The sequence below is a fragment of the Nicotiana tabacum genome, chromosome 21 (genome assembly GCF_000715075.1).
Source record: "Nicotiana tabacum cultivar K326 chromosome 21, ASM71507v2, whole genome shotgun sequence".
NCBI lineage: Eukaryota > Viridiplantae > Streptophyta > Magnoliopsida > Solanales > Solanaceae > Nicotiana > Nicotiana tabacum.
The window spans coordinates 86,968,901-86,990,137 of record NC_134100.1 but is presented as its reverse complement, the minus strand read 5'-3'; the positions used below and the strand labels follow the sequence as shown (position 1 = coordinate 86,990,137).

Here is a 21,237-nt window from a genome sequence, read left to right as displayed (position 1 = left end):
TTGATTAGTCAATGTGAAGGACAAGATAATTAGATAAACATAAAATCCCATTGAAGGAATTTGTGGAATGACCCCTAAATTATAGGGATCCATTCATACTTAGAGACCGTTTGGATTGGCTGATTGTAAATAGTTGATAAGCTTGTAGTGTTGAATTTTTTTTTAAGTGCTGAAACTGATTTTTAAAATAAGCATTTACGTGTTTGGATAGAAGTGCTGAAACTGATAATAAACAGTTTATGTGTTTGATTAAAAAGTGCTGATAAGCTATTTTTTGTTAAAATGACTAAAATACCCTTGAATGTTTTTCAAAAAATTATAAATTATAAATTTCTTTGTAAAAAAAAGAATTAATAACGAATATGGAATGAAGAGAAAGTCAAGAAATTTATTTTAGAACAAGTATTTTGTGAATTAGAAAATATTATTAAGGATAAACTAGTAAAAGTGTTGGTCAAACTAAAAGTGCTTATAAGCTGAAAAGCCATAAGTTGGAGGTGACCAGCTTATGACTTATGGCTGATTTTAGCTTATAAGCACTTTGAGTGTTTACCAAACGCGTAGATAAGCCAAAATGTGCTTATAAGCCAGTTTGACCAGCTTATAAGCTTAGCCAAACACCCTCTTAGTGAAAGAGGGACTTAATGAAAGAAGAATGTATATGTATAAAATACCTATTAGTTGGAAATATATTTTAGACATCTTAGCAATTTTATTGTATGTCCTATGATTTTTAGGAGTGGTTTAGTCTTTCATATAATATAGAGAATTTCTCATACTCACTATTTGTATTTGCATAATAATATTGAGATAAGTTTTAATAGAGTAATATGGTCAGAGAAAAATTATATAAACGAGTCCAGCTTTTTTATAATTACAATTAGAAGAAATGCCTATTCAATTATCGTATAGAGTAAAACCAAAGAAAATTATCCCTCGTGACCACTTACTATTTTAATAAAAAAAATATAATCTTATAAAGTTATTTTGTATCTCGTTCATCGTTCTTCTTACAATTTTTTATTGATCTCCGATGAAAAATGATATATAACTAAAATAATATTTGTAACGTGTCATAAAATTGATTACCCCTTAAATTATAATTCGAAAAATTAAGGAGAGGAGGGGAATTATCCAACGGTAAAATCAATATTTCTTAGCACCAAAACTTGCATCTTTGTGATATTTATAGAAGTTTTTCACATAATTGACGTTAGTTCAATTCTTACAATTTCTTCTTAGATGTGTAATATAGATATCTTCTGTTCAAAGCAAACAAATAAGAATACCTTCCCTCTGGAGGTGGTTTATTGAACCACGCAAACAGTAATTGTAACAGTAATACTTTTTCCATTTTAATACTTACAAATAACATATTAAATACTAGATTAATATTATACTACTACTATAATATAATACAAAATAAAAACCAACCCACCTTCTCCACCATTTCTCTTTACATCTGCCCCTCAAACCGAAACCGCCATTAACACACACAGCTCCCAACAGTCAGTCATATTTCTCTTTACCCTTTTTTTCTTTTTTCTTTTTATTGCCCTATTCAAAATCCTTAGCTTTGTTTACTCACCTAATCTACTATAGTATTATTAACGTGCCTACAAATAAGGGGAAAAATTAATATTCTATTTTTTTGTTTCATTTTGGGTTTATTACAAATTCAGTGACTTTTATATAATTTTGTAACCCCATTTTGATCTGAAACCTCAAATCATTTCTGGGTGTTGGAGATTTCATTGTGGTAAATTTTTTTTTTTTTTTTTTTTGCGTTTTATTTAATTATTGATTATCAATATTAAGCGTGTTTTTGGATAACTAAGTATTTATTTGTTGGATTTATTTAGTGGTATTTGGATTATTTGTAGTTATGTCTCTTTCCCAATTTGGATTATGGACTGATTACTGTAATCTGCTTATTAACTTAGTAAGATTATACTTTTGAAGAACTTAAATAGTTGTTTATGCTAATTTGGAACTTTAGGATTCGGCCCGGTGCTTTGGTTTAGGGGTAAGAGCGCATCATGAGATGTGTGAGTTAGGCCATGTCACTGGTTTGAACCATGCCATACACAAAAAGCCCGGTATTTTAGTGGAGAAGGATAGAGCGATGGGCCCATTATCCATCGAGTTTCCAACTGTGCGCCATTTGGCCCTATATTTATTGGTTAAAAATATATTTGGAACTTTAGGAGTCTGCATACAGATGGATGTAAAGGATTCATATAGCCGATCCATACTACTCTATTTGTCCTAATTTATGTGATATACTTTCTCTTTTAGTCTGTATAAAAAAAGAATGATACGTTTATGTATTTAGAAATAATTTAACTTAAACTTACCATTTTACTCTAAATGAGATGATTCATAGACTTCTCTGCGTCCACTGAAGCAACATTATATAAAATGGGATGGAGGGAGTAGTTTTGGGTTGAGGGGTAATTGAGCGATAGTCAATTAAGGTCCCTAGCAGTTGCTTTACCTTAATGAACTAGAATCTACAAGGTGTTGCCTTTTTCTGAATATAGCACTAAGTTTAATGAAGTGAACACTTTAGTCTGTTGTTGGATTGTTTGGTTAGCTCCTCATTAATATCTACAGTCTGATCACTAGCCGTTGTAGTTGCTGGAGTGGATTATGATTGACCTTCAAGCGGGGTGAAAATAAAGTTATTTAGCAAGTGACACTAGATGCAACTGGAAATTAGAGAAGTATGTTTAACGAGAATTTATTCATTGTTGATATTGTTTCAAACATAAATAGATACATAAGGAAGTCCTGTCTCTAATAATTTTAAGCTTTTAAAGAGGCGGTACACATGATTCAATAGTTCAGAGCAAGCTAAGGTACTGGGTTGGAGTCTGACTGCCACTAATAAATAAAAACTAATCGTTAGGTGCTTGGTCTAAGAAAAAGAATCAAATCTACAAGTGAGTGGCCATGTTGCAGGCCTAATTGAAAAAAAATAAAAATGTCCTCTCTCTAACAGGTTAAGCTTCTAGATGAGGCGGTACACACAATTCAACATTCACAAAGCAACAAAGTTGCTTAAGACTAAATGCAGTTATTGTCATATGTTGCTGGAAGATGACTCAACTTTTTCTGCTAAAAGCTTGTTCAACAGAATTTTATGTGGAATGTGGGGTATGGCTTTGCATGTGCAGCATTTGGGGAAATTGTCTGTGTTGTGCAGCCAAATATTGTAAAGCTCTGCACTTTAGATGTGTGTTTGTGCGCGCGCACGCACACTGCACACTTTCGAAATATGCCTTATTTTATGTATTCCCTTTAGGGGGAGGAATTGATGTTCTTTATTTTCATCTAGTTTCTTATTCTGGCTAGGGAAACGACAATAGTTGGGAATGCCACCTGTTTGGAGGCTGATAGTCCAAAGACTGATTATGCATACAATGCAAAGAGCGGAGAATTATGTATGAGAACTTGTTCAATAGATGAAGAAAAGAAAATGTAAGAATATAACTTTAACCAATAAAAAAGAAAAAAGAATCTATGTCTGAGAACTTATTAAAATAAAATAAAAGAAAAAAAGTGTCGAGAGTGGGCCTTTCATATTATGTGGACTTTGTGGAAGGAAAGAAACATGCAGGTTGTTAACGGTTCCATATTTATATTTAGATAATAGTCTCTAATAATGAAATCTTATAAAATAAATAAATCTAATCGTTTGAATTAGGCTATTTGTTGGTTAAGCATTTAATTCAGTCTCCTTCACCCTCTTTCTTTCTCCCCCATCACGCCCTCACAGGTGTGAATGCGATACTTAATAACCTTGTTTATGGATCTATTTCTCTTGTTATTGCTTTGTACACAAGTGTCACGTTCTTGGCATTCAATTTTAGCTTAAGCAAGCTGGTACCTCAGATCAAGCGGTCAAGAGAATTTTGTTTGGTTTTGTAACGGCATTTTATTTAGTAAATCTCCTTAATTGCAATTTTGTCTTCGTGAGGGTAGGGGTTGGTGGGGAGGCTCTTTGCCATTCTGAACTGGTAGAAATATTGGATTGTAGTGAGAGTGTATTTGACCGAAATGTAATATATATATATATATATATATATATATATATATATATATATATATATATGAGAGAGAGAGAGAGAGAGAGAGAGAGAGAGAGAGAGAGAGAGAGAGAGTTATTTTAATAATCGTGGTGTCAGGGCCAGCTTGCGTAAAAGTGTTTAGTATAAAGTAGATGAGATTATGTGAATATAAGATTGTTTTTAATCTATGCTGTTGTTAAACGCAGTTTGTGTCTTTCGCCTCTCTTTCTCCATCTCTGGCTCCAGCTTTATTTCATTTTTCATATCTTGGATTCTTTAAAGCAAGTGATCCTATGCTTTGCTTTTTTCTCCTTCTGCTCTTTCCAACTTCGTTGATTTTATGTTCTTTCCTTTCTGATGTTATGCAGGTACAGTCGCGTTTTGTCCATTGAAGGATTGAGATTGGGATCTCATCTTCTCAGATCCATTTATCAACCTGTTATATATGGGCTGAGATATACATTTCATGGGAGGCGCAAAGGATGATGAACCACCCTCAAAACGTGTGAAAGTATCATTTGGAGAATCAGCTGATCGTTCGAACGGCACATTTCTTAAGGATCCTGCAAGTTGCTCGTTGAGTGAGTCGATGGCTCGTCCTCTAGCTGTTCAAGGGGACGATGAGATTGTTGGTACAAAAGGAGTAGTCAAGAAAGTTGAATTTGTTCGAATCATAGCCGATGCATTATATTCTCTTGGCTATAAGAAGACAGGAGCGCTTCTAGAGGAAGAGTCGGGGATACCTTTGCACTCCTCTCAAGTACATTTGTTCATGCAGAAAATCCTTGATGGGAGATGGGATGAAAGTGTAGCCACATTACATAAAATCGGTCTCGTGGATGAAAAAATCGTGAAGTTAGCGTCTTTTGTGATACTGGAGCAGAAGTTCTTTGAACTGTTAGACAGAGAAGAAGTCATGGATGCTTTGAAGACATTGAGGACTGAGATTGCGCCTCTTTGTGTAAACAGCGATAGAGTCCGTGAGCTTTCGTTGTGCATTATATCACCTTCTGGTGTATCATCAGGTCAAGATATAGTGAAAATGAAGCCAAGGACAAAGCTACTAGAGGAATTACAAAGACTGCTTCCCCCAACAGTCATGATTCCTGAAAAAAGATTGATCCATCTTGTTGAACAGGCGCTTGAATTGCAAGTAGAGGCTTGTCTATTTCACAATTCATTAGTCAGTGAAATGTCATTGCTCACTGATCACCATTGTGGAAGAGATCAACTTCCGTCTCAAACTTTGCAGGTTAATAAATCCCCTAATAATTAATTCCTTCTGCATTTGAGTTTATATTGGTGATAGATGTGATGTGATGTGTGCTGATCAAGTTCCAACTTTGTGCTCTCTATTGTTTAATATTTTGGTTATTCCATTTCTAATTATGCTGTCATTGTGTCAGTAATGTTTTTCCTGTTTGTCTACTTCTGCAAGTACAAGTATGTGTATAAGGCTAATAAAATCACTGTGGCGCTCCAATTCAAGCATAAAAGGCCAGCCCGGTACACAAAGCATCTCGCGTTCACGCATGGTCCGGGGAAGGCCGCACCCCAAGGGGTGTGATGTAGACAGCCTACCCTAATGCAAGCATTAGTGGCTGTTTCCCAGTGTTGTCAAAGGCGCGCTATAAGCGCGCTTAAGCCCTGAAGTGAGGCTCAAAACACGTTTAGCGCTTCTCCTCGCTTTGTGTGCGCTTTAGTGTCGCATCAAAGCTCTAAGGCACACTTTTTCTTGCCAATGAGTGTAATCCTGAAAAGGCGACCTTAAACAATTAATATTTCACTTTATCGTGATTTTTATTTTCAATTTCTTTGTCCATATATTTGTTATTCATGCTTATAATGATTAGTCTTGGACTACATGCATATTTTTACTTTTTCTCCCGTTGCGCCTTTCTTCATTAAAACCCACGCTTTATTTGCGCTTAGCGCTTAAAGCCCCAACGGACCTTAGAGCTTTTTTGCGCTTTTCACCTTTGATAACACTGTTGTTTCCACGGCTCGAATCCGTGACCTATAGGTCATCCGTGACCAGTTTAAGCGTGTATTACTATTGTAAAATTTTTACTATAATGAGGAATAAGAAAAATTATACTGTCTCAATTCTAATTTATGTGGCACTCTTTCCTTTTTAGTCAGTCCCAGAAAGAATGTTACATTTACTTATTTAGAAACAATTTATTTTTTAGAATTCCTACTTTACCGTAAGTGAATTGATTTACACACACAAATATCTATGATTTGTTTTAGACACAAGTTTCAAATTTTTTTATTTCTTTCTTAAAACTCCGTGCCGAATCAAACAACGCCTCATAAATTGGGACGGAGGGAGTATGAAGTTTTTACTACTCTAGATCTCTTTTTGGTGGCTGTCATAGAAGTCTAGACATATTACTACCTTCCCTATGATAATCCTATATTTCTTATTTAATAATGTAATATCCCTTCCTTGCCTTTGCTTGAATTTGTGCGTTTTTTTTTCTTTTGGTGGGGGGGGGGGGAGGGGGATGTGAAATCCTAAGATTCTAATAGTAAACAAGAAATGTATGTGTACGCCGTCTATGGATGAAAACTATTTAATAGCTTGTTTTGTGTTACAGAATAAAAGCTAGTCAATTTCTATTAAATACTCTCAAAATCATGAGCATAAGGTTTCGAGGTCCTCAAATTTTATCTTGATATAGTGCTTTCTTTAGGATTGAGATCGTTGTAACAGTTTGGGGTAGTAAGGTTTTAGGATCGTGGGAATTGAATTGAAAAAGTACACGCTTCTTCCTCTTATTCCTTCTCGCTTGTCTCTTTTTGTCATTAAGATTTTGTTGTCCTCTACCTAGGCGTGTTATTCATTTTACATTTTCTTACACTTATTTTGCTCATTTTTGACCATCTATTAGAAGTTCTAAATTTACAAGACTTGCCAAAGTGGATTATCGATTCTTCCGTTAATATCAAAAGAAAGTTGTATGCACATGTATTTCCTCCATCTTTGAAATGATGCAGAAAATTTCTTCACGTGTGACAACTTGGTTTGAGTTTTTCTAGTAGTGTCCTTGTCAGCAGCGGAGCCAGGATTATCACTAAAGGGTGTCAAAATTTTAAAAAGTTAATACACGAAGAAGTCAAGAGTATTCAACACATAGTATGTATACATAAAAATTACTTTTACCTATCAGAACAGTGAGTTTTCGGCGAAGTAGTGTCGATTGACACCCCTTAAAGCCATGTGGCTCCGCCGCTGGTCATTGTACTTGATTGCATATATTTTTCATATACAGAAATGAGATATGATTAGGAACGAAGATATTCAGGACACGATGGGAGTGGACTCCGTGATTGACAAGATAGGGAAGCGAGGCTGAGATAGTTCATGCATGTGAAGAGGAGATGCACAGATGCTCCAGTGAGTAGGTATGAGAGGTTGGCTATTGTGGGTCTGTGGAGAGGTAGAGGTAGGCCGAAAAAGTATTGTGGAGAAGTGATTAGACATGACATATATTCAACTTACCGAGGACATAACCCTAGATAGAAGGATATGGAGGTCGATGATTAGAGTAGAAAGCTAATAGGTAATCGAGTTTGGGACACCGTATCTGTTCTGTGTTTTTCATATCAGTATTATTATTATTATCATTCTCGTTTATCTTAGCCTTCGATTTCTATTACTACCCGTTGTTTCTCCTGTGTCGGTTTTCTTTGTGCTTTGTTATTTTGCCGTTGTTATTGTTCTTTTCTTCATTATTTTCAATATGGCTTCTTCACTATTATCTTTCTTTTTCAAACTTGCTAAGAATTGCTTTTCTTGAGCCGAGAGTTTATCGGAAACAACCTCTCTACCTCCACAACGTAAGGGTAAGGTTTGTGTACACATTACCTCCCCAGACCCCACAGACCCCACACTGTGAAAATTCCCACATACTGGGTATGTTGTTGTTGGTATGTAGGGTTTTCCTTCTTTTAACAATGGATATCCAAATTGACTTGACTATGATTGGTAGAAGGGTTTGAATGAATTGTTAAATAATAAAAGAAAAAAGAAAAAGAGAAGGCTTTGTCGATTACGTTGTGCTCTAATCTTTTATCTGTTGCTCGTAATACACCAGATATTACAAGAACACAAAGATGAAGTCTGGTTTTTGCAGTTTTCTCATAATGGGAAGTACTTAGCCTCATCATCTGCTGATTGTTCGGTGATTATATGGGAGGTAAGTTTAAGTGCTCTGAAATATTTCTCAATCTATTATTGCTTCGTTAAAGGTCTTCTTGATTATTGCTTGTTTAATCCTCTATTAATTTTCGTTTAATATCACTTCTTTCCGTTGAATTACTTCTCTCTTTTTGCATTTGACGCCGTCATTCTCTTGCATGACCTTTCTCTTTTTTGCTTTATCTACTAATTTAGGAGGAAAGCAGCACTGTTTTTGCTTCATTGTCCGATGTAGTGCCACGAATGAGGAATCTTTGTAGTTTCCCCTTACATATCTTTAGTACGATAGTAAAGTGTCCTTTAGTTTTTATAACTGATAAACAAATATAGAAAGTAGCTCCTCCTTGTGGGACTCCACTGGGTGTATTGTTGTTGTTGTTGTTGTTGTCGCTCCTCCTCCTATCTGGAATTCAGATAGTGCCATCTTCTTTCCTTTTCATCGTCGCACTTGCTATCTTTCCTAATTCCTTTCTGAATCAATGGTGGAAGCTATGTCTTGCACTGGACAGCTTGTGCTCTGAAGCTAGCTAGCTTCAGATAGCTCTAGTATTTTATGTTGTAGGTGGTGGAGACGGAGCAACTATATAAATAAACAAAATTTCTAGTTATGGAGGATTTGTTTTGAGTTGAAGCCTTGTAAGGGATTTAAAGAACTATTTTCATCCCAGAAATAGTTTCCAAATGGGATAGGCTTTCCAATTAGGGAGGCTTGATATGGTATACAATGTGCAAACCTTTAGAATTCTATTATAGGTGCATATGATGTTTGGTAAAAGATCTAAAACAGATGGGTTTTCTGGTTCTTTTCCCGGGGGAAGGTTAAGTTGCTACGACTCGGGTGCAGGTGTCCAATACGGGTGCAGATCTAGAGGTCGCAAGATTCACGATTTAAATTTTAAGCTTTGGGGGTATGGATCCATGTACGGATACAAGTGCGGGGATCCGGCAAAAAATAATTCAAATATCTAAAAATAGAGTTATAATAATAAGTCTAAATTATGAGACATTATGTGGAAAACTTACAATCTATTCCGAGAAGGAGAAAATATTGACCAAGAGGATATTCGAGAAGGAGATAAAAGGAAAAGGACTGACGTAGAAATTTCTCTATACAAGATATTCCATTTTCTTTGATTTTGCTCTAGCTTTTATTTTGATTTCAGAAATCATTGTATCTGCCCGAATTTCTCCGTCGATTTTGGTCGAAGTACCCAAAATCAGTTGATCAGATCCGGTACGACCACCCACACCCACACCCACACCCACGTCAATGTCGACACGGGTGTGGCACCAAAAGTGAAAAGTCTGAGAACCTGAATGGGGGGATAGAGAGCTGTTGAAACTGAAATTCTGAATTTTTATGATAGAATTATAATGAAGATTTAAGTTCCACCTCTCAATTGTTTGCCTTTATGCAGGTGAAGTTGGACGGGAATTTCTGCCTGAAGCACCGGTTTTATGGTCACCACAAACCTGTGTCCTATATGTCGTGGGGCCCCGATGACCGTCAGCTTCTCACTTGTGGAGTAGAGGAGTTTGTTAGACGGTGGGATGTCGACTCCGGCGAATGTATACGTATTTACCGGAAAAACGGTGTTGGTTTGGTCTCATGTGGATGGGCTCCTGATGGCAAAAGGATATTTTGCGGTTTTACTGACAAAAGCATTAGCATGTGGGATCTTGAAGGGAAAGAGCTGGAGTGTTGGAAAGGCCATCGGATTAGTAGGATAGCAGATTTGGGGATTACTAGTGACGGGAAACACATGGTCTCTGTTTGTAAAGACAATATGATACTATTATTTGAATTGGAATCAAAAGCAGAGCGAATAATTCAGGAGGATCAAACAATAACATCATTTGAATTGTCCGCAGACAATAGATATGTATTGGTAAGTCTTTGGAACCAAGAAATTCATCTTTGGTATATAGAGGGAAGTGTAAAGCTCGTAGCCAAATATAAGGGGCATAAACGTTCTCGCTTCGTTGTACGGTCTTGCTTTGGTGGATTAGATCAATCTTTCATTGCCAGTGGGAGTGAGGATTCACAGGTACCTCTCTTGTTGATTTAGAAGCTGAATCTTTTTTTTTATTTTTTTATTATGATTTTCATGCCTATTTTCACATTCAAGCATTTCGACAATTCTACTATCAACAGAATTGTCTGTCTGTACGATTATCATGAACATAAGAGAAATGTCTTCATACTTAAGTTATTGTGAAATCAGAAATCCTTGCGTGTGTGCGAAGCTTCATCCATAGGCTATACTGGTAAAAAGAAATCTGAATTTTGTGATGAATTTCTCAGCTATAGCTTGGAGTACGAAGCACTCTTAATTACTTGCCACCAGTTAAAATGCTGCGGCCCTAAGTTACTCTTATTTTTGTGGATATATAGATTCAAGTTTGTGCATTAGAACGCAACTGTCAATAACAGTTGAGACAGGTACTCCTATAAATATAAATCGCTGATTTGGAGAATCCAAGCTCATATTTTTAGAATTCTAAGTTTGAAGAAAAAACGGAGTGTAATGGGAACTATTATTTGTTGTGCTTGTAATGTAATATTTGTGGAATCCATTGTTCCTTTAAAATTTACGATAGGATATGTAAACATGTACCAGTAAAAAGGTTCTTTTTGTCCGTTCCCAATTACTGGGCAAAGAACCCAGAAATACTTTGCGATATACTGGATCTTGTTCTAATACAATTTCAGGTATATCCGTGAGAGAGTTTGATCTTGATCTAATACCCTAATTCAGGTATATATATGGCACAAATGCTCACAAGCACTCCTCGCAACGTTGGCTGGACATTCTGGTACTGTCAACTGTGTTAGTTGGAACCCGGCAAATCCTCATATGCTAGCATCAGCAAGTGATGATCGGACTATTCGCATATGGGGCTTGAATCAAGCAAACATGAAGCACAATGTTAATGGCGCTATTAGTAATGGTGTGCACTACTGCAACGGCGGAACTTGAAAACATCTCAAGATTTCTTTCCTTGACCATTTGCTTGTTCTGTACATTCTTTTACATCATCAAGCTATAACATTTGTGGTAAACAAGAAATTGCAATTTGCATTCAGTCCAGCAATAAAGTTCCATTTCTAGCTTTTTGCTTTTTGTTGATTTCTGGTATGTTTTTCTGTTTGGTTTACTGGTGTTGTTGCTTGCTATTACTCCTTCCTCTCTATCTTTCCTGAGCCGAGGGTTTTCCGGAAACAACCTTTCTACCTTCTTAAGGTAGGGGAAAGGTCTGTGTATACTCTACCCTTCCCAGACTCCACTAGTGGATTGCACTGGTTTTGTTTTTGTTTTTGTTGTTGATTTCTGGTGTGTTACGGTTGTTTGCTAGTTAACTGAGCAGGAAAGCCGAAAGTAGACATTGGTTTGAGCAAATTGGATCGATGGTGCTAACTTGTGACAGGGTCGTTTGGTTACTGGGATTAGGATACTAATATCGGTATAATTTTTACCAAAATTGTGGCATTAGCTATCTCATATTGATGTGGGATTATATCCCAGGATTATAATGTTCCAAACCAAATGACAAGTAATCGCTAGTCTCTTTTGGCTGCTAAGAAAAAGGGAGGAGATGATGAGCTTTTCAGGTGAAAAAACTTAGCGACACTTGGTGTTTACACCAAATCAATGAAATACATAATATGTTTTTTACCTACAGTTCTATCATTTAACCATTGCTAAGTAATGTGTATCTTTACTTCAATATATCATTTAATTGTGATTAACTAATGTGATACAGTGCATAGTGTGATTTTTTTTCCTTTCAATTATTGACAAGCATGTTTCTGCTTAAGACCTTCCCTATGTGTTTCTTTGTCTCCTCGTTACCTGTAATTGTCTTTTAGATGATCTAATTATACTTCAAAAAACTTTTGTATCAAAGCTTGCTTATGAATTAGCTTAAACTCGTTGTGTCTAGTCTAGATCCGCCAACGATGAAAATGCATAATTTTACACTTGACAACGCTGAGATTGAAAGAGAGATAATTATATAATTGACTTCAATTCAATGCTTAGGAGCTAGCTATGTCATGATCATAAATTCATAATTATGCATCACCATCTCATTTCGTGAAGGGTATTAACAAGGGTTTTTACGTTGTAGAGCACTAATTAAGAATTTATTTAATAAATAAAAATGCTTTTGATTTGTTTTAAAAATAGCAGATTTAATAACAATTGTAGCACAAGATGCGCACGTGCAATAGTTATCAGGTTCCGAACAAGACTTAAATTCTCAAAACGACCGGCCGGATCGTTACAAAATTCTTATCAATTTATTCCCCGTCCTCTTTCATGATAACTCTATCACTTTTAGTATTTAGATTGATTAACATAAGAAAATCTGCATTTTTTCTAAATAAACTGCACAAATAAACACAAATGAATATACATTATTTCATTATTATATCATTTACATTTTTATATACTTTAGATATAACAATAATATTATACTCTATGAAATTATATGAACTTATACAACTATCATGTACTCTGAATATACGATATTCATAAAATAAATATATGATACATTTTGAGTAATACAATTTAAAATACTCCGAATATATATCTTATATATTCATGGCATTGATAAAATAATTATGTATATGTATATCCAAATATCATAATATTATATAAAATAATATTTAAATATACTTCATAATATACTTATTAAATAATTATTTATTATACCAGTTATATATAACGTATATAATAGGAGTAGTTATTTATTAGTTATTTATCCAAGTATGCATTATTATCCAAACATTCCCGTTTATCAATAAAAAAAATCATTTATACAAATGATAAAATGTGTATAACCACCATAATAGGTAGAGAGGGAAAGTACCAATAAAATTATCATTTATGACAAACTCATTTTAGAAGAAAAAGATAAAAATCATCTGTTGAGTATTAAATTAGCAATAAAAGGCTATTAAATGCGTAAGGAAACGTGTGACTTCCTTCAATTGAATTATGTTATATGTGCAAATATATAAATGGCAAAAATGTTAATTAAGTAATTATGCTAAGATCCTGTAAAAGTTTTCAAAATACTGCCCAGTTATGTACTTTTCCCTATTAACAACTCTTATAGCCTGTTCGGCCAAGCTTCTTAAATTAGCTTATTTTAAGAAGTGTTTTTCTCAAAAGTACTTTTCAAAAAAGTGTTTTTAGTGAAAAACAGTTTGTGTTTGGCTAATTAATTTGAAAAGCACTTTTGAGCATTAATTAGTATTTGGCCAAGCTTTTGAAAAATGCTTTGAAGCATATTTTTTTCATAAGTGGTTCTCAAAAAAGTGCTTTTTGAGAGAAGCTACTTTTTTCTGCTTCTCAAAAACTGCTTATGCTTCTCCTCAAAAGCACTTTTTTTCAATCTAAAAACTTGCCAAACACCTCAATTTTTGGCCAAAAGCACTTTTGGCCAAAAAGAAAGAGGGTATTAACCTTGTCAATTCCCATATAGAGTTTAATTCTTATAATTTGGGGTAATTTGACAAATGTTCTTCCGATTTTTATTTTATTGCACCAAAGTCATAAGCTAACTTTCGTAATGGAAAAAATAATTCGACTTTGCCTATATCCATAGAAAATATAGAATGCCAGAAAATGCTAAATTCGATCCTAAAGAGCATAAATAAGCAGCCATATGTGCAAAATTGCACGTAGTATAGAAACGACGGTAACTCACCTTACATGATATACACATGATATCCATTTAAAAAAACGAAAAAATCTATCTCCCGACCCGCTTAAAAAATAAAACTTCACGAAGTGCCATATGGTGAAGACTTTGGATATTTAGATATGTGAGCACCTAATTTTTGATCGTGCTTGAATATTTCCCGCTTTCCAGGTGTGTCTCCACTCAATTTTTCTTTGTCCCCCCCATACTTGTCCCCCATGCTATCTCCACTTTCATACTTGTCCCCCATGCTTGTCCCCCCACACTTTGCTCCCTACTCTCTCCATTATTCCCCACTCCTTGTCCCCCATGCTTGTCTCCTATCACAAACCCCATACCCCATTTTCAGCTATTAAAACACACACATAACACACAAAAAAATGAAGAGGAGAGATCTGAAAAAGAAAGAAAAACGAGTTGCCTTCCTCTTCTTCTTCCTCACCACACATTCATCTTCCTCCTAAAAAAATTATCACAGTCCAGCCCTCAAACCCAGCAAAGAATAGCCCAAAAATGAGCTCAAATTCCTCACCAAAACGCAACAAAAAAATCCGAAAAGCCAGCTTCTAACATCACTAAAAGAGCTGCAACTTCAGTTCCATTTTCAGCCCATGAACTCCAAGTTTTAACCACTAAAAACGAGCAGAAATAACCCCAAATTCCAACTCTAAAAGAATACCCCAAAATCCAACCCAAATCAGCCCTAAAACAGCTCCAAAAGCAGCTGAAAAACACATTATTTTCCAGCAAAATTAGCTGCGAAAATAGCCAAAGCAAAGTGACGAAAATCAGCAAGAAAAAAACCCTTTTCCCAGCCAAAGAATCAGTCCAAAACCAGCCAAAAACTCCATTGAAAGCACCTTAAAACAATCCATTTTTTTTACATAATGCAGCAGTATTTTTCAAGTTTGAGTTTTGTCGAAGTCGTCGGTGTAGCTTCGTGGTCGAATTAGCGAGGTCGTGTGGTAAAGCTCCAGTCAACGTCCTGCCCGCTTTCAAGCTTGTAGGCATTTATTTTTTCATTCTAATATGATGTTGAAGATTCATTAGTAACATGAAAGAAAATTTCTCCGTTGAGGTTCATCCTTCTACTCTTGTTTAAAGTTTTGATTGCTACATATGTGAATATATCGTTTGAAGCATGAAATTTATGAAGATTATTCAATGTGATGTAGATTTTTGTCACTTGATTATCTTGTTAGCTGGTTTTGTCGAATATTTTGATTTTGTTTTACTGGCGTAGTTCTTGAATATCTGATCATAGTTAGTTTTTTTTTTACTTGTAGTTAAAGCTTAAAAATTGCATGATAATTAGATAATGTGTGAGTAGTATTTTAAAAGCAGGAGTTTTCAGACCATTTATTGAGTAGCTACATTATACACGCTAGGCTTTGGGCCACAATAATATTTGTCAGGCCCAATTTAATAAGAACAAAAGCTGAACCATTTTTCTCGATTATTCCATAACTCTTTGCTTCACAATACATCTCAAATATAGTTTAGGAAATAATTTATAAATGCGTTAGAATGTTTTAGGCGTGTATTAATAAATAAATTATCGTTATTATGTATATATCCGCGTGACATAATTACGATTTCAAAAAGGCAAGGTATGCATTCACGCAACTTTGACAAAATAATCTTAATAATTAATAAAGTGTTATTAGTTGTGTACACGTACTCGTGAGATGATTTTGGCACAATAAATAAAACGAATTCACACACGCGATTTGTTTCAAAGATAATTTTAGATTTTAATAATAAAAGCGGACATAGATAAAACATGAAAACCAATAAATCACAGTTTGTCCAAAATTAATTCAAGCCAATTTTAATCAATAAAACGACCGTGCTAGAACCACGGGACTCGGGGAAAGCCTTACACCTTCTCCCCGGTCAACAGAATTCCTTACCCGGACTTTGTTTTACAGACCAATAATAAAAGAGTCAAATCTTCCTTTGACTAGGGATTCAAACAAAAGGTGACTTGGAACACCCAAAAAATCAATTCCAAGTGGCGACTCTGTAAATAAAATAATCCCTATTCAAGTTTGTCACTTTAATTGGAGAAACTCTTTAACCCACCATCCACAATCAATAACTCAAATATCTTTTGGGGGTAGAAAAGGGGTGTGACAGCTCTGGCGACTTTGCTGGAGATTGGTGTAATTCGAGCTTGTACATTGGCTTTATTTGGCTTTATTAATTTTTGTATATATTGTGATTTATTTGGGCCTAATGTGTTACTTGTCGAGTTTTTACCGTTTTGATATTGTTGAACTGTACATATAAATTGTATCTTCTCTCGCATCCCTCTGAGTCTTCTGATAATTAGTTAAGTTGTGTTTGCCTACCAGCATCACAAATTTTCTGTCTTGAGATAAAGCCAGTTAGCCTACCAACTTCTGGTGAAAGATTTAGTCACACGTGTTTAGGCGGGAGAGCCGTTAGCTAGCCAGTGCTGTTCTACTACTGGTGACGCTTGACGCTCCTCAGCTCGGGTTGTCCGCGCGGGTAAGCCAGGTCTAGTTACTATCTCCTTTAGGATTTACAAACTTATAAGAACAAGCCACAAGCAATGAATATCCCTAGTAGGCTACGCTTTATTTGCATCATGTGCATTTGACTTAGCAGCGCTCGACACAGAGGTCGAGTTCTGTTTTAGGACAGGCTTTGTTGAGACCATTATGTCATGTTACGTGCTACTTGTTGCATTATTTGGGAGGCTTGCATGTTGACTGGCTTTAGCATATATCAGTTGAACGAAGAGAGAAAAAAAAATGATGTGGTTTTGTGCATATGGTTTTTAAAGATTAATTTTCATAAAAAAAGAAGAAGAACATAGTCTCATCCACCGAACTACGCGGGTCTGATTCTCACCGAATGTGAGATACGTAGGCAAACCTCATCGGTTCCGGCCCCCAATTTTTAAAAATCCAAAAAGATATTTTCCTTTAATTGCTTTTTTAGAAGTTTCATTTTTTTTGATATTTTCCTTTAATTCCTAAAAGTCTTTCTCCCAAAATCCAAAAAATATTTTTTTCTTTTGAAATTTAAAAAAAAAAATCAAAAATCAAAAATATTTTTTTTTTCTTTTTTAGAAGTTTTTCTTTAACCAATTCCGAAACAAAACAAAAAAAATTGAAAAAAAATTTGAATATATTTTCTTTGCTAAGAGATTTTGTCGGATTAATTGTATATGAAAAACAAAAAGAGTTAGTTTATCTATTTTATTTCTGATCCACCGAACTACGCGGGTCTGATTCTCACCGAATATGAGATATGTAGGCAAACCTCATCGGTTCCGGCTCCAATTTAGAAAAAAAAAATTCAAAAATAGTTTCCCTTTCCTTGATTCCCTCTCTAGAATTCTTTCCTTAGGAAATCCAAAACAAAATTAAATCCAAAAATATTTTCCTTCTTTTACGAAGCCTTTCATTCGAAAAAAATAAAAAACAAAAAGAATCTTCAAATCAAAATCCAAAATATTTTCTTCCTTCTTTAGAATTCCTTTTTAAAAAAAAAAAAAAAAATCAAAATTCCATAAAAAGAAACAAAAAAAAACTCAAAAAATATATTTAAGTCTTTATAAATAAAAAAAAAATAAAAAATGGGCCAATCTATTCCCAATCTTCCTGAACTACGCATGATCTGATTCATGCGACGTCATGATACGTAGGCAATCCTCATCAGATTCGATCGTTGCATCAAATAAACTAGAAAAAAAAAGAGAGAAGAAAAAAAAAATGACAAAAAATAACAAAGAAAACAAAAAAAAGAAGAAGAAAAGAATAGAAAAAAAAGGAAGAAAACAAGAGTAAAAATCCAAAAAAAAAGAACTCTGTGTCCAGTTTGACAAAGAAAAAAACAGAAAGTTTTCGTAAATATGCCGTCAAATGGCGCGAGCAAGTCGCCATGGTAAAGCCTCCAATGGACGAAGCAGAAATGAATATGGTCTTCCTACAGGTCCAAAAGGCGGACTACTTCCAAAACATGATGTCCATTATGGGTAATCCGTTCACCGAGGCTATCAAAATTGGGGAGATGGTCGAAAATGATTTAAAAACGGGCCGAATCTTGAGTCATGCTGCTTTTAAGGCCACATCACAGACCGTTCAAAATGGTTCATAGAAGAAGGAGGGAAGAGGGAGCTATGATGGCTTCGAGCTCGAGGGGAGCCCGCGGGTCATTCAACCAATCATATATGCTTCCTACGGTCCCACAACACTATTATCCCCATCAAGATGATGCTTATGTCGTGGCACCGCCTCCCTATGCGGTGATGAACATGCAACCTTACACGCGGCTAGAGCATTATACACAAAACAGAGCTCCATATCCCAGAAATGCCCGTCCCTACCAAACTTCATATAATCCCTAACCAAATGTTCCCCAATACAATCCTCGCCCAAGAGAGCCCCTCAGAAGAAATCAGTTCACCCATATTGGTGAATCATATTCAAATTTGTTTCAAAAGCTAATCGGGCTAGGTCTATTGCAGTCAATAGTCCTGAACCGGCCAAACCCCGAGTCCCCCTCACACCGGACTAATGCTAGATGTGAATACCATTCTAGAGCAGAGAGATTAGCTGGTGAAAACCAGCAAAGGGCACTACTGATCGAAAAGAGGATCTTCACAACCATTGGTATTGACAGTCCTGGGCATTGTTTCTCGGTTTCGAGGCAAAAGTTTTGATAAATTTCTGAGAGTCAGACAGTTTACACAGATCACGCATCCAGTCCAAAAAGTATGTCATGTTCATTGAAATCTGCATGTACTCCAGATAAGTCCTTCTTTCCTTTCCCCGAAAGGGATACCTCTTGTCTAAATTCATTCTATATTCTACTGTTTGTTTTTCCTTGAATCCCTTTTGGTTTAACTCTGTTTTGAAACTAAGGCAAAGAAGGGATAGCAAGACTGATTTACAGGACTCCGGTTTGATACAAGCTATTATGCAAAAAAGACACCCAGACTCGGCAGGGGCATCAAGTCAACCCCGACTGGACTTTGTGGTTGATGCTTTGAAATCAAAAACTCTCGAAAGGAATAAATCAAATTGAAAGTGCCTACAAGGGCAAAATAAAGTTGAAAAGGTCCCAAGTGGATAACCGTTTTTGCAAAGTTTGAAAAGCTAAAGGTTCCCCAATGCTCTGAAATTGAAAGTGTTGGAGGAAAGAAGTCGAAAGTGAAATGCCACAAAAGCAAAACAAAGTTGAACAGGTTAAGTCCCACATGACCAACCGTCATGTAAAAGTTTGAAAAGTCAAAGGCTCTCTGGGGCCAGACATACTAGTGGTATTCAGTAAACATCTAGTGGCAGGTTGAAATCATCATCAAAAAAAGATGGACACAAAGCCAAGCTTCCAAAGACACCAAGGCCATAAACTAACCACTACTTTCAAAACTCACAATTTTTCTTTGTTTGCAGCATGAATAGTGCAGAATGGTGATTTCTGAAGGACGAATGTCACCAAAGGTAAGTTTTCTCAAAATCTCCACTTTCCTTTATTTTTAGCATGCATCACTATTGTTCATACCTCTCATTTTCGTAGCTTAACCCAGGTAGAACCTTTTCGCCTAGGGGATTCAACTCATAGTTCCGGGTAGAAGCACTCTTCGCCCAGGCTATTTTAGGTAGCTTAACCCAGGTAGAACCTTTTTCGCCTAGGGGGATCCAGCTCATAGTTTTCGGGTAGAAGCACTCTTCGCCTAGGCTTGTTTTTCGTAGCTTAACCCAGGTAGAACTTTTTTGCCTAGGGGGATCCAGCTCATAGTTCCGGGTAGAAGTACTTTTCGCCCAGGCTGTTTTTTGTAGCTTAACCTAGGTAGAACCTTTTTGCCTAGGGGGATCCAGCTCATAGTTTCCGGGTAGAAGTACTATTCGCCCAGGATTGGTTTTTGTAGCTTAACCCAGGTAGAACCTTTTTCGCCTAGGGGAATGCAACTCATAGTTCCAGGTAGAAGTACTATTCGCCCAAGATTGGTTTTTGTAGCTTAACCCAGGTAGAACCTTTTCGCCTAGGGGGATCCAGCTCATAGTTCCGGATAGAAGTACTTTTCGCCCAGGCTGTCTTAGGTAGCTTAACCCAGGTAGAACATTTTCGCCTAGGAAGATCCATCTCATAGTTCCGGGTAGAAGTACTTTTTGCCCAGGTTGTTTTAGGTAGCTTAACCCAGGTAGAACATTTTTTCCTAGGGGGATCCAGCTCATAGTTCCGGGTAGAAGTACTCTTCGCTCAGGTTGGTTTTTGTAGATTAACCCAGGTAGAACCTTTTCGCCTAGGGGGATCCAGCTCATAGTTCCGGGTAGAAGTACTTTTCGCCCAGGCTGTCTTAGGTAGCTTAACCCAGGTAGAACATTTTCACCTAGAGGGATCCAGCTCATAGTTCCGGGTAGAAGTACTTTTCGCCCAGGTTGTTTTAGGTAGCTTAACCCAGGTAGAACATTTTCTCCTAGGGGGATCTAGCTCATAGTTCTGGGTAGAAGTACTCTTCGCTCAGGTTGGTTTTTGTAGCTTAACCCAGGTAGAACCTTTTCGCCTAGGGGGATTCAGCTCATAGTTCCGGGTAGAAGCACTCTTCGCCCAGGCTATTTTAGGTAGCTTAACCCAGGTAGAACCTTTTTCGTCTAGGGGGATCCAGCTCATAGTTTCCGGGTAGAAGTACTCTTCGCCTAGGCTTGTCTTCTGTAGCTTAACCCAGGTAGAACCTTTTCACCTAGGGGGATCCAGCTCATAATTTCGGGTAGAAGCACTCTTCGCCCAGGCTTGTTTTTCGTAGCTTAACCCAGGTAGAACTTTTTCGCCTAGGGATATCTAGCTCATAGTTCCGGGTAGAAGTATTTTCGCTCAGGATGTTTTATGTAGCTTAACCCTGGTAGAACCTTTTCGCTTAGGGGGATCCAGCTCATATTTCCGGGTAGAAGTACTCTTCGCCCAGGTTATTTTTCGTAGCTTAACCCAGCTAGAACTTTTTCTCCTAGGGGGATCCAGCTCATATTTCTGGCTAGAAGTACTCTTCGCTCAGGTTTTTATACATAGCTTAACCCAGGTAGAATCATTTTGCCTAGAGGGATCCATCTCATATTCGCGGGTAGAAGTACTCTTCGCTCAGCTTTTTAATCATAGCTTAACCCAGGCAGAACCTTTTCACCTAGGGGGCTCCAGCTCATAGTTCCGGTTAGAAGTACTCTTTGCTCAGGTTGTTTTACGTAGCTTAACCCAGGTAGATATTTTCGCCTAGGG

At 36.3% G+C, this 21,237-nt stretch overlaps 1 protein-coding gene across 2 annotated transcripts; it reads left to right on the top strand.

Moving 5' to 3' along the window:
- Positions 1-1,386: 1,386 nt before the first annotated feature.
- LOC107806490 (WD repeat-containing protein 26 homolog) lies at positions 1,387-11,394 on the top strand. Of its 2 annotated transcripts, none has more exons than XM_016630649.2 (5): positions 1,387-1,508; positions 4,442-5,325; positions 8,177-8,278; positions 9,699-10,328; positions 11,040-11,394. In XM_016630649.2, exons 2-5 carry the CDS (start codon positions 4,540-4,542, stop codon positions 11,259-11,261), a joined length of 1,740 nt encoding a protein of 579 aa, XP_016486135.2. In that variant the 5' UTR covers positions 1,387-1,508; positions 4,442-4,539; the 3' UTR covers positions 11,262-11,394. The 2 variants fall into 2 exon arrangements, with proteins under 2 accessions (XP_016486135.2, XP_016486134.2); XM_016630648.2 differs by having other exon boundaries at positions 1,405-1,759.
- Positions 11,395-21,237: the final 9,843 nt, after the last annotated feature.

What these genes read in the sequence shown, in the direction of transcription:
- LOC107806490 (XM_016630649.2), top strand. Translation starts at nt 4,540, where the DNA reads ATGGGAGGCGCAAAGGATGATGAACCACCCTCAAAACGTGTGAAAGTA. An exon ending in TTCCGTCTCAAACTTTGCAG is followed by an intron (nt 5,326 to 8,176) that starts GTTAATAAATCC and finishes GTAATACACCAG; the next exon opens with ATATTACAAGAACACAAAGA. An exon ending in GTTCGGTGATTATATGGGAG is followed by an intron (nt 8,279 to 9,698) that starts GTAAGTTTAAGT and finishes GCCTTTATGCAG; the next exon opens with GTGAAGTTGGACGGGAATTT.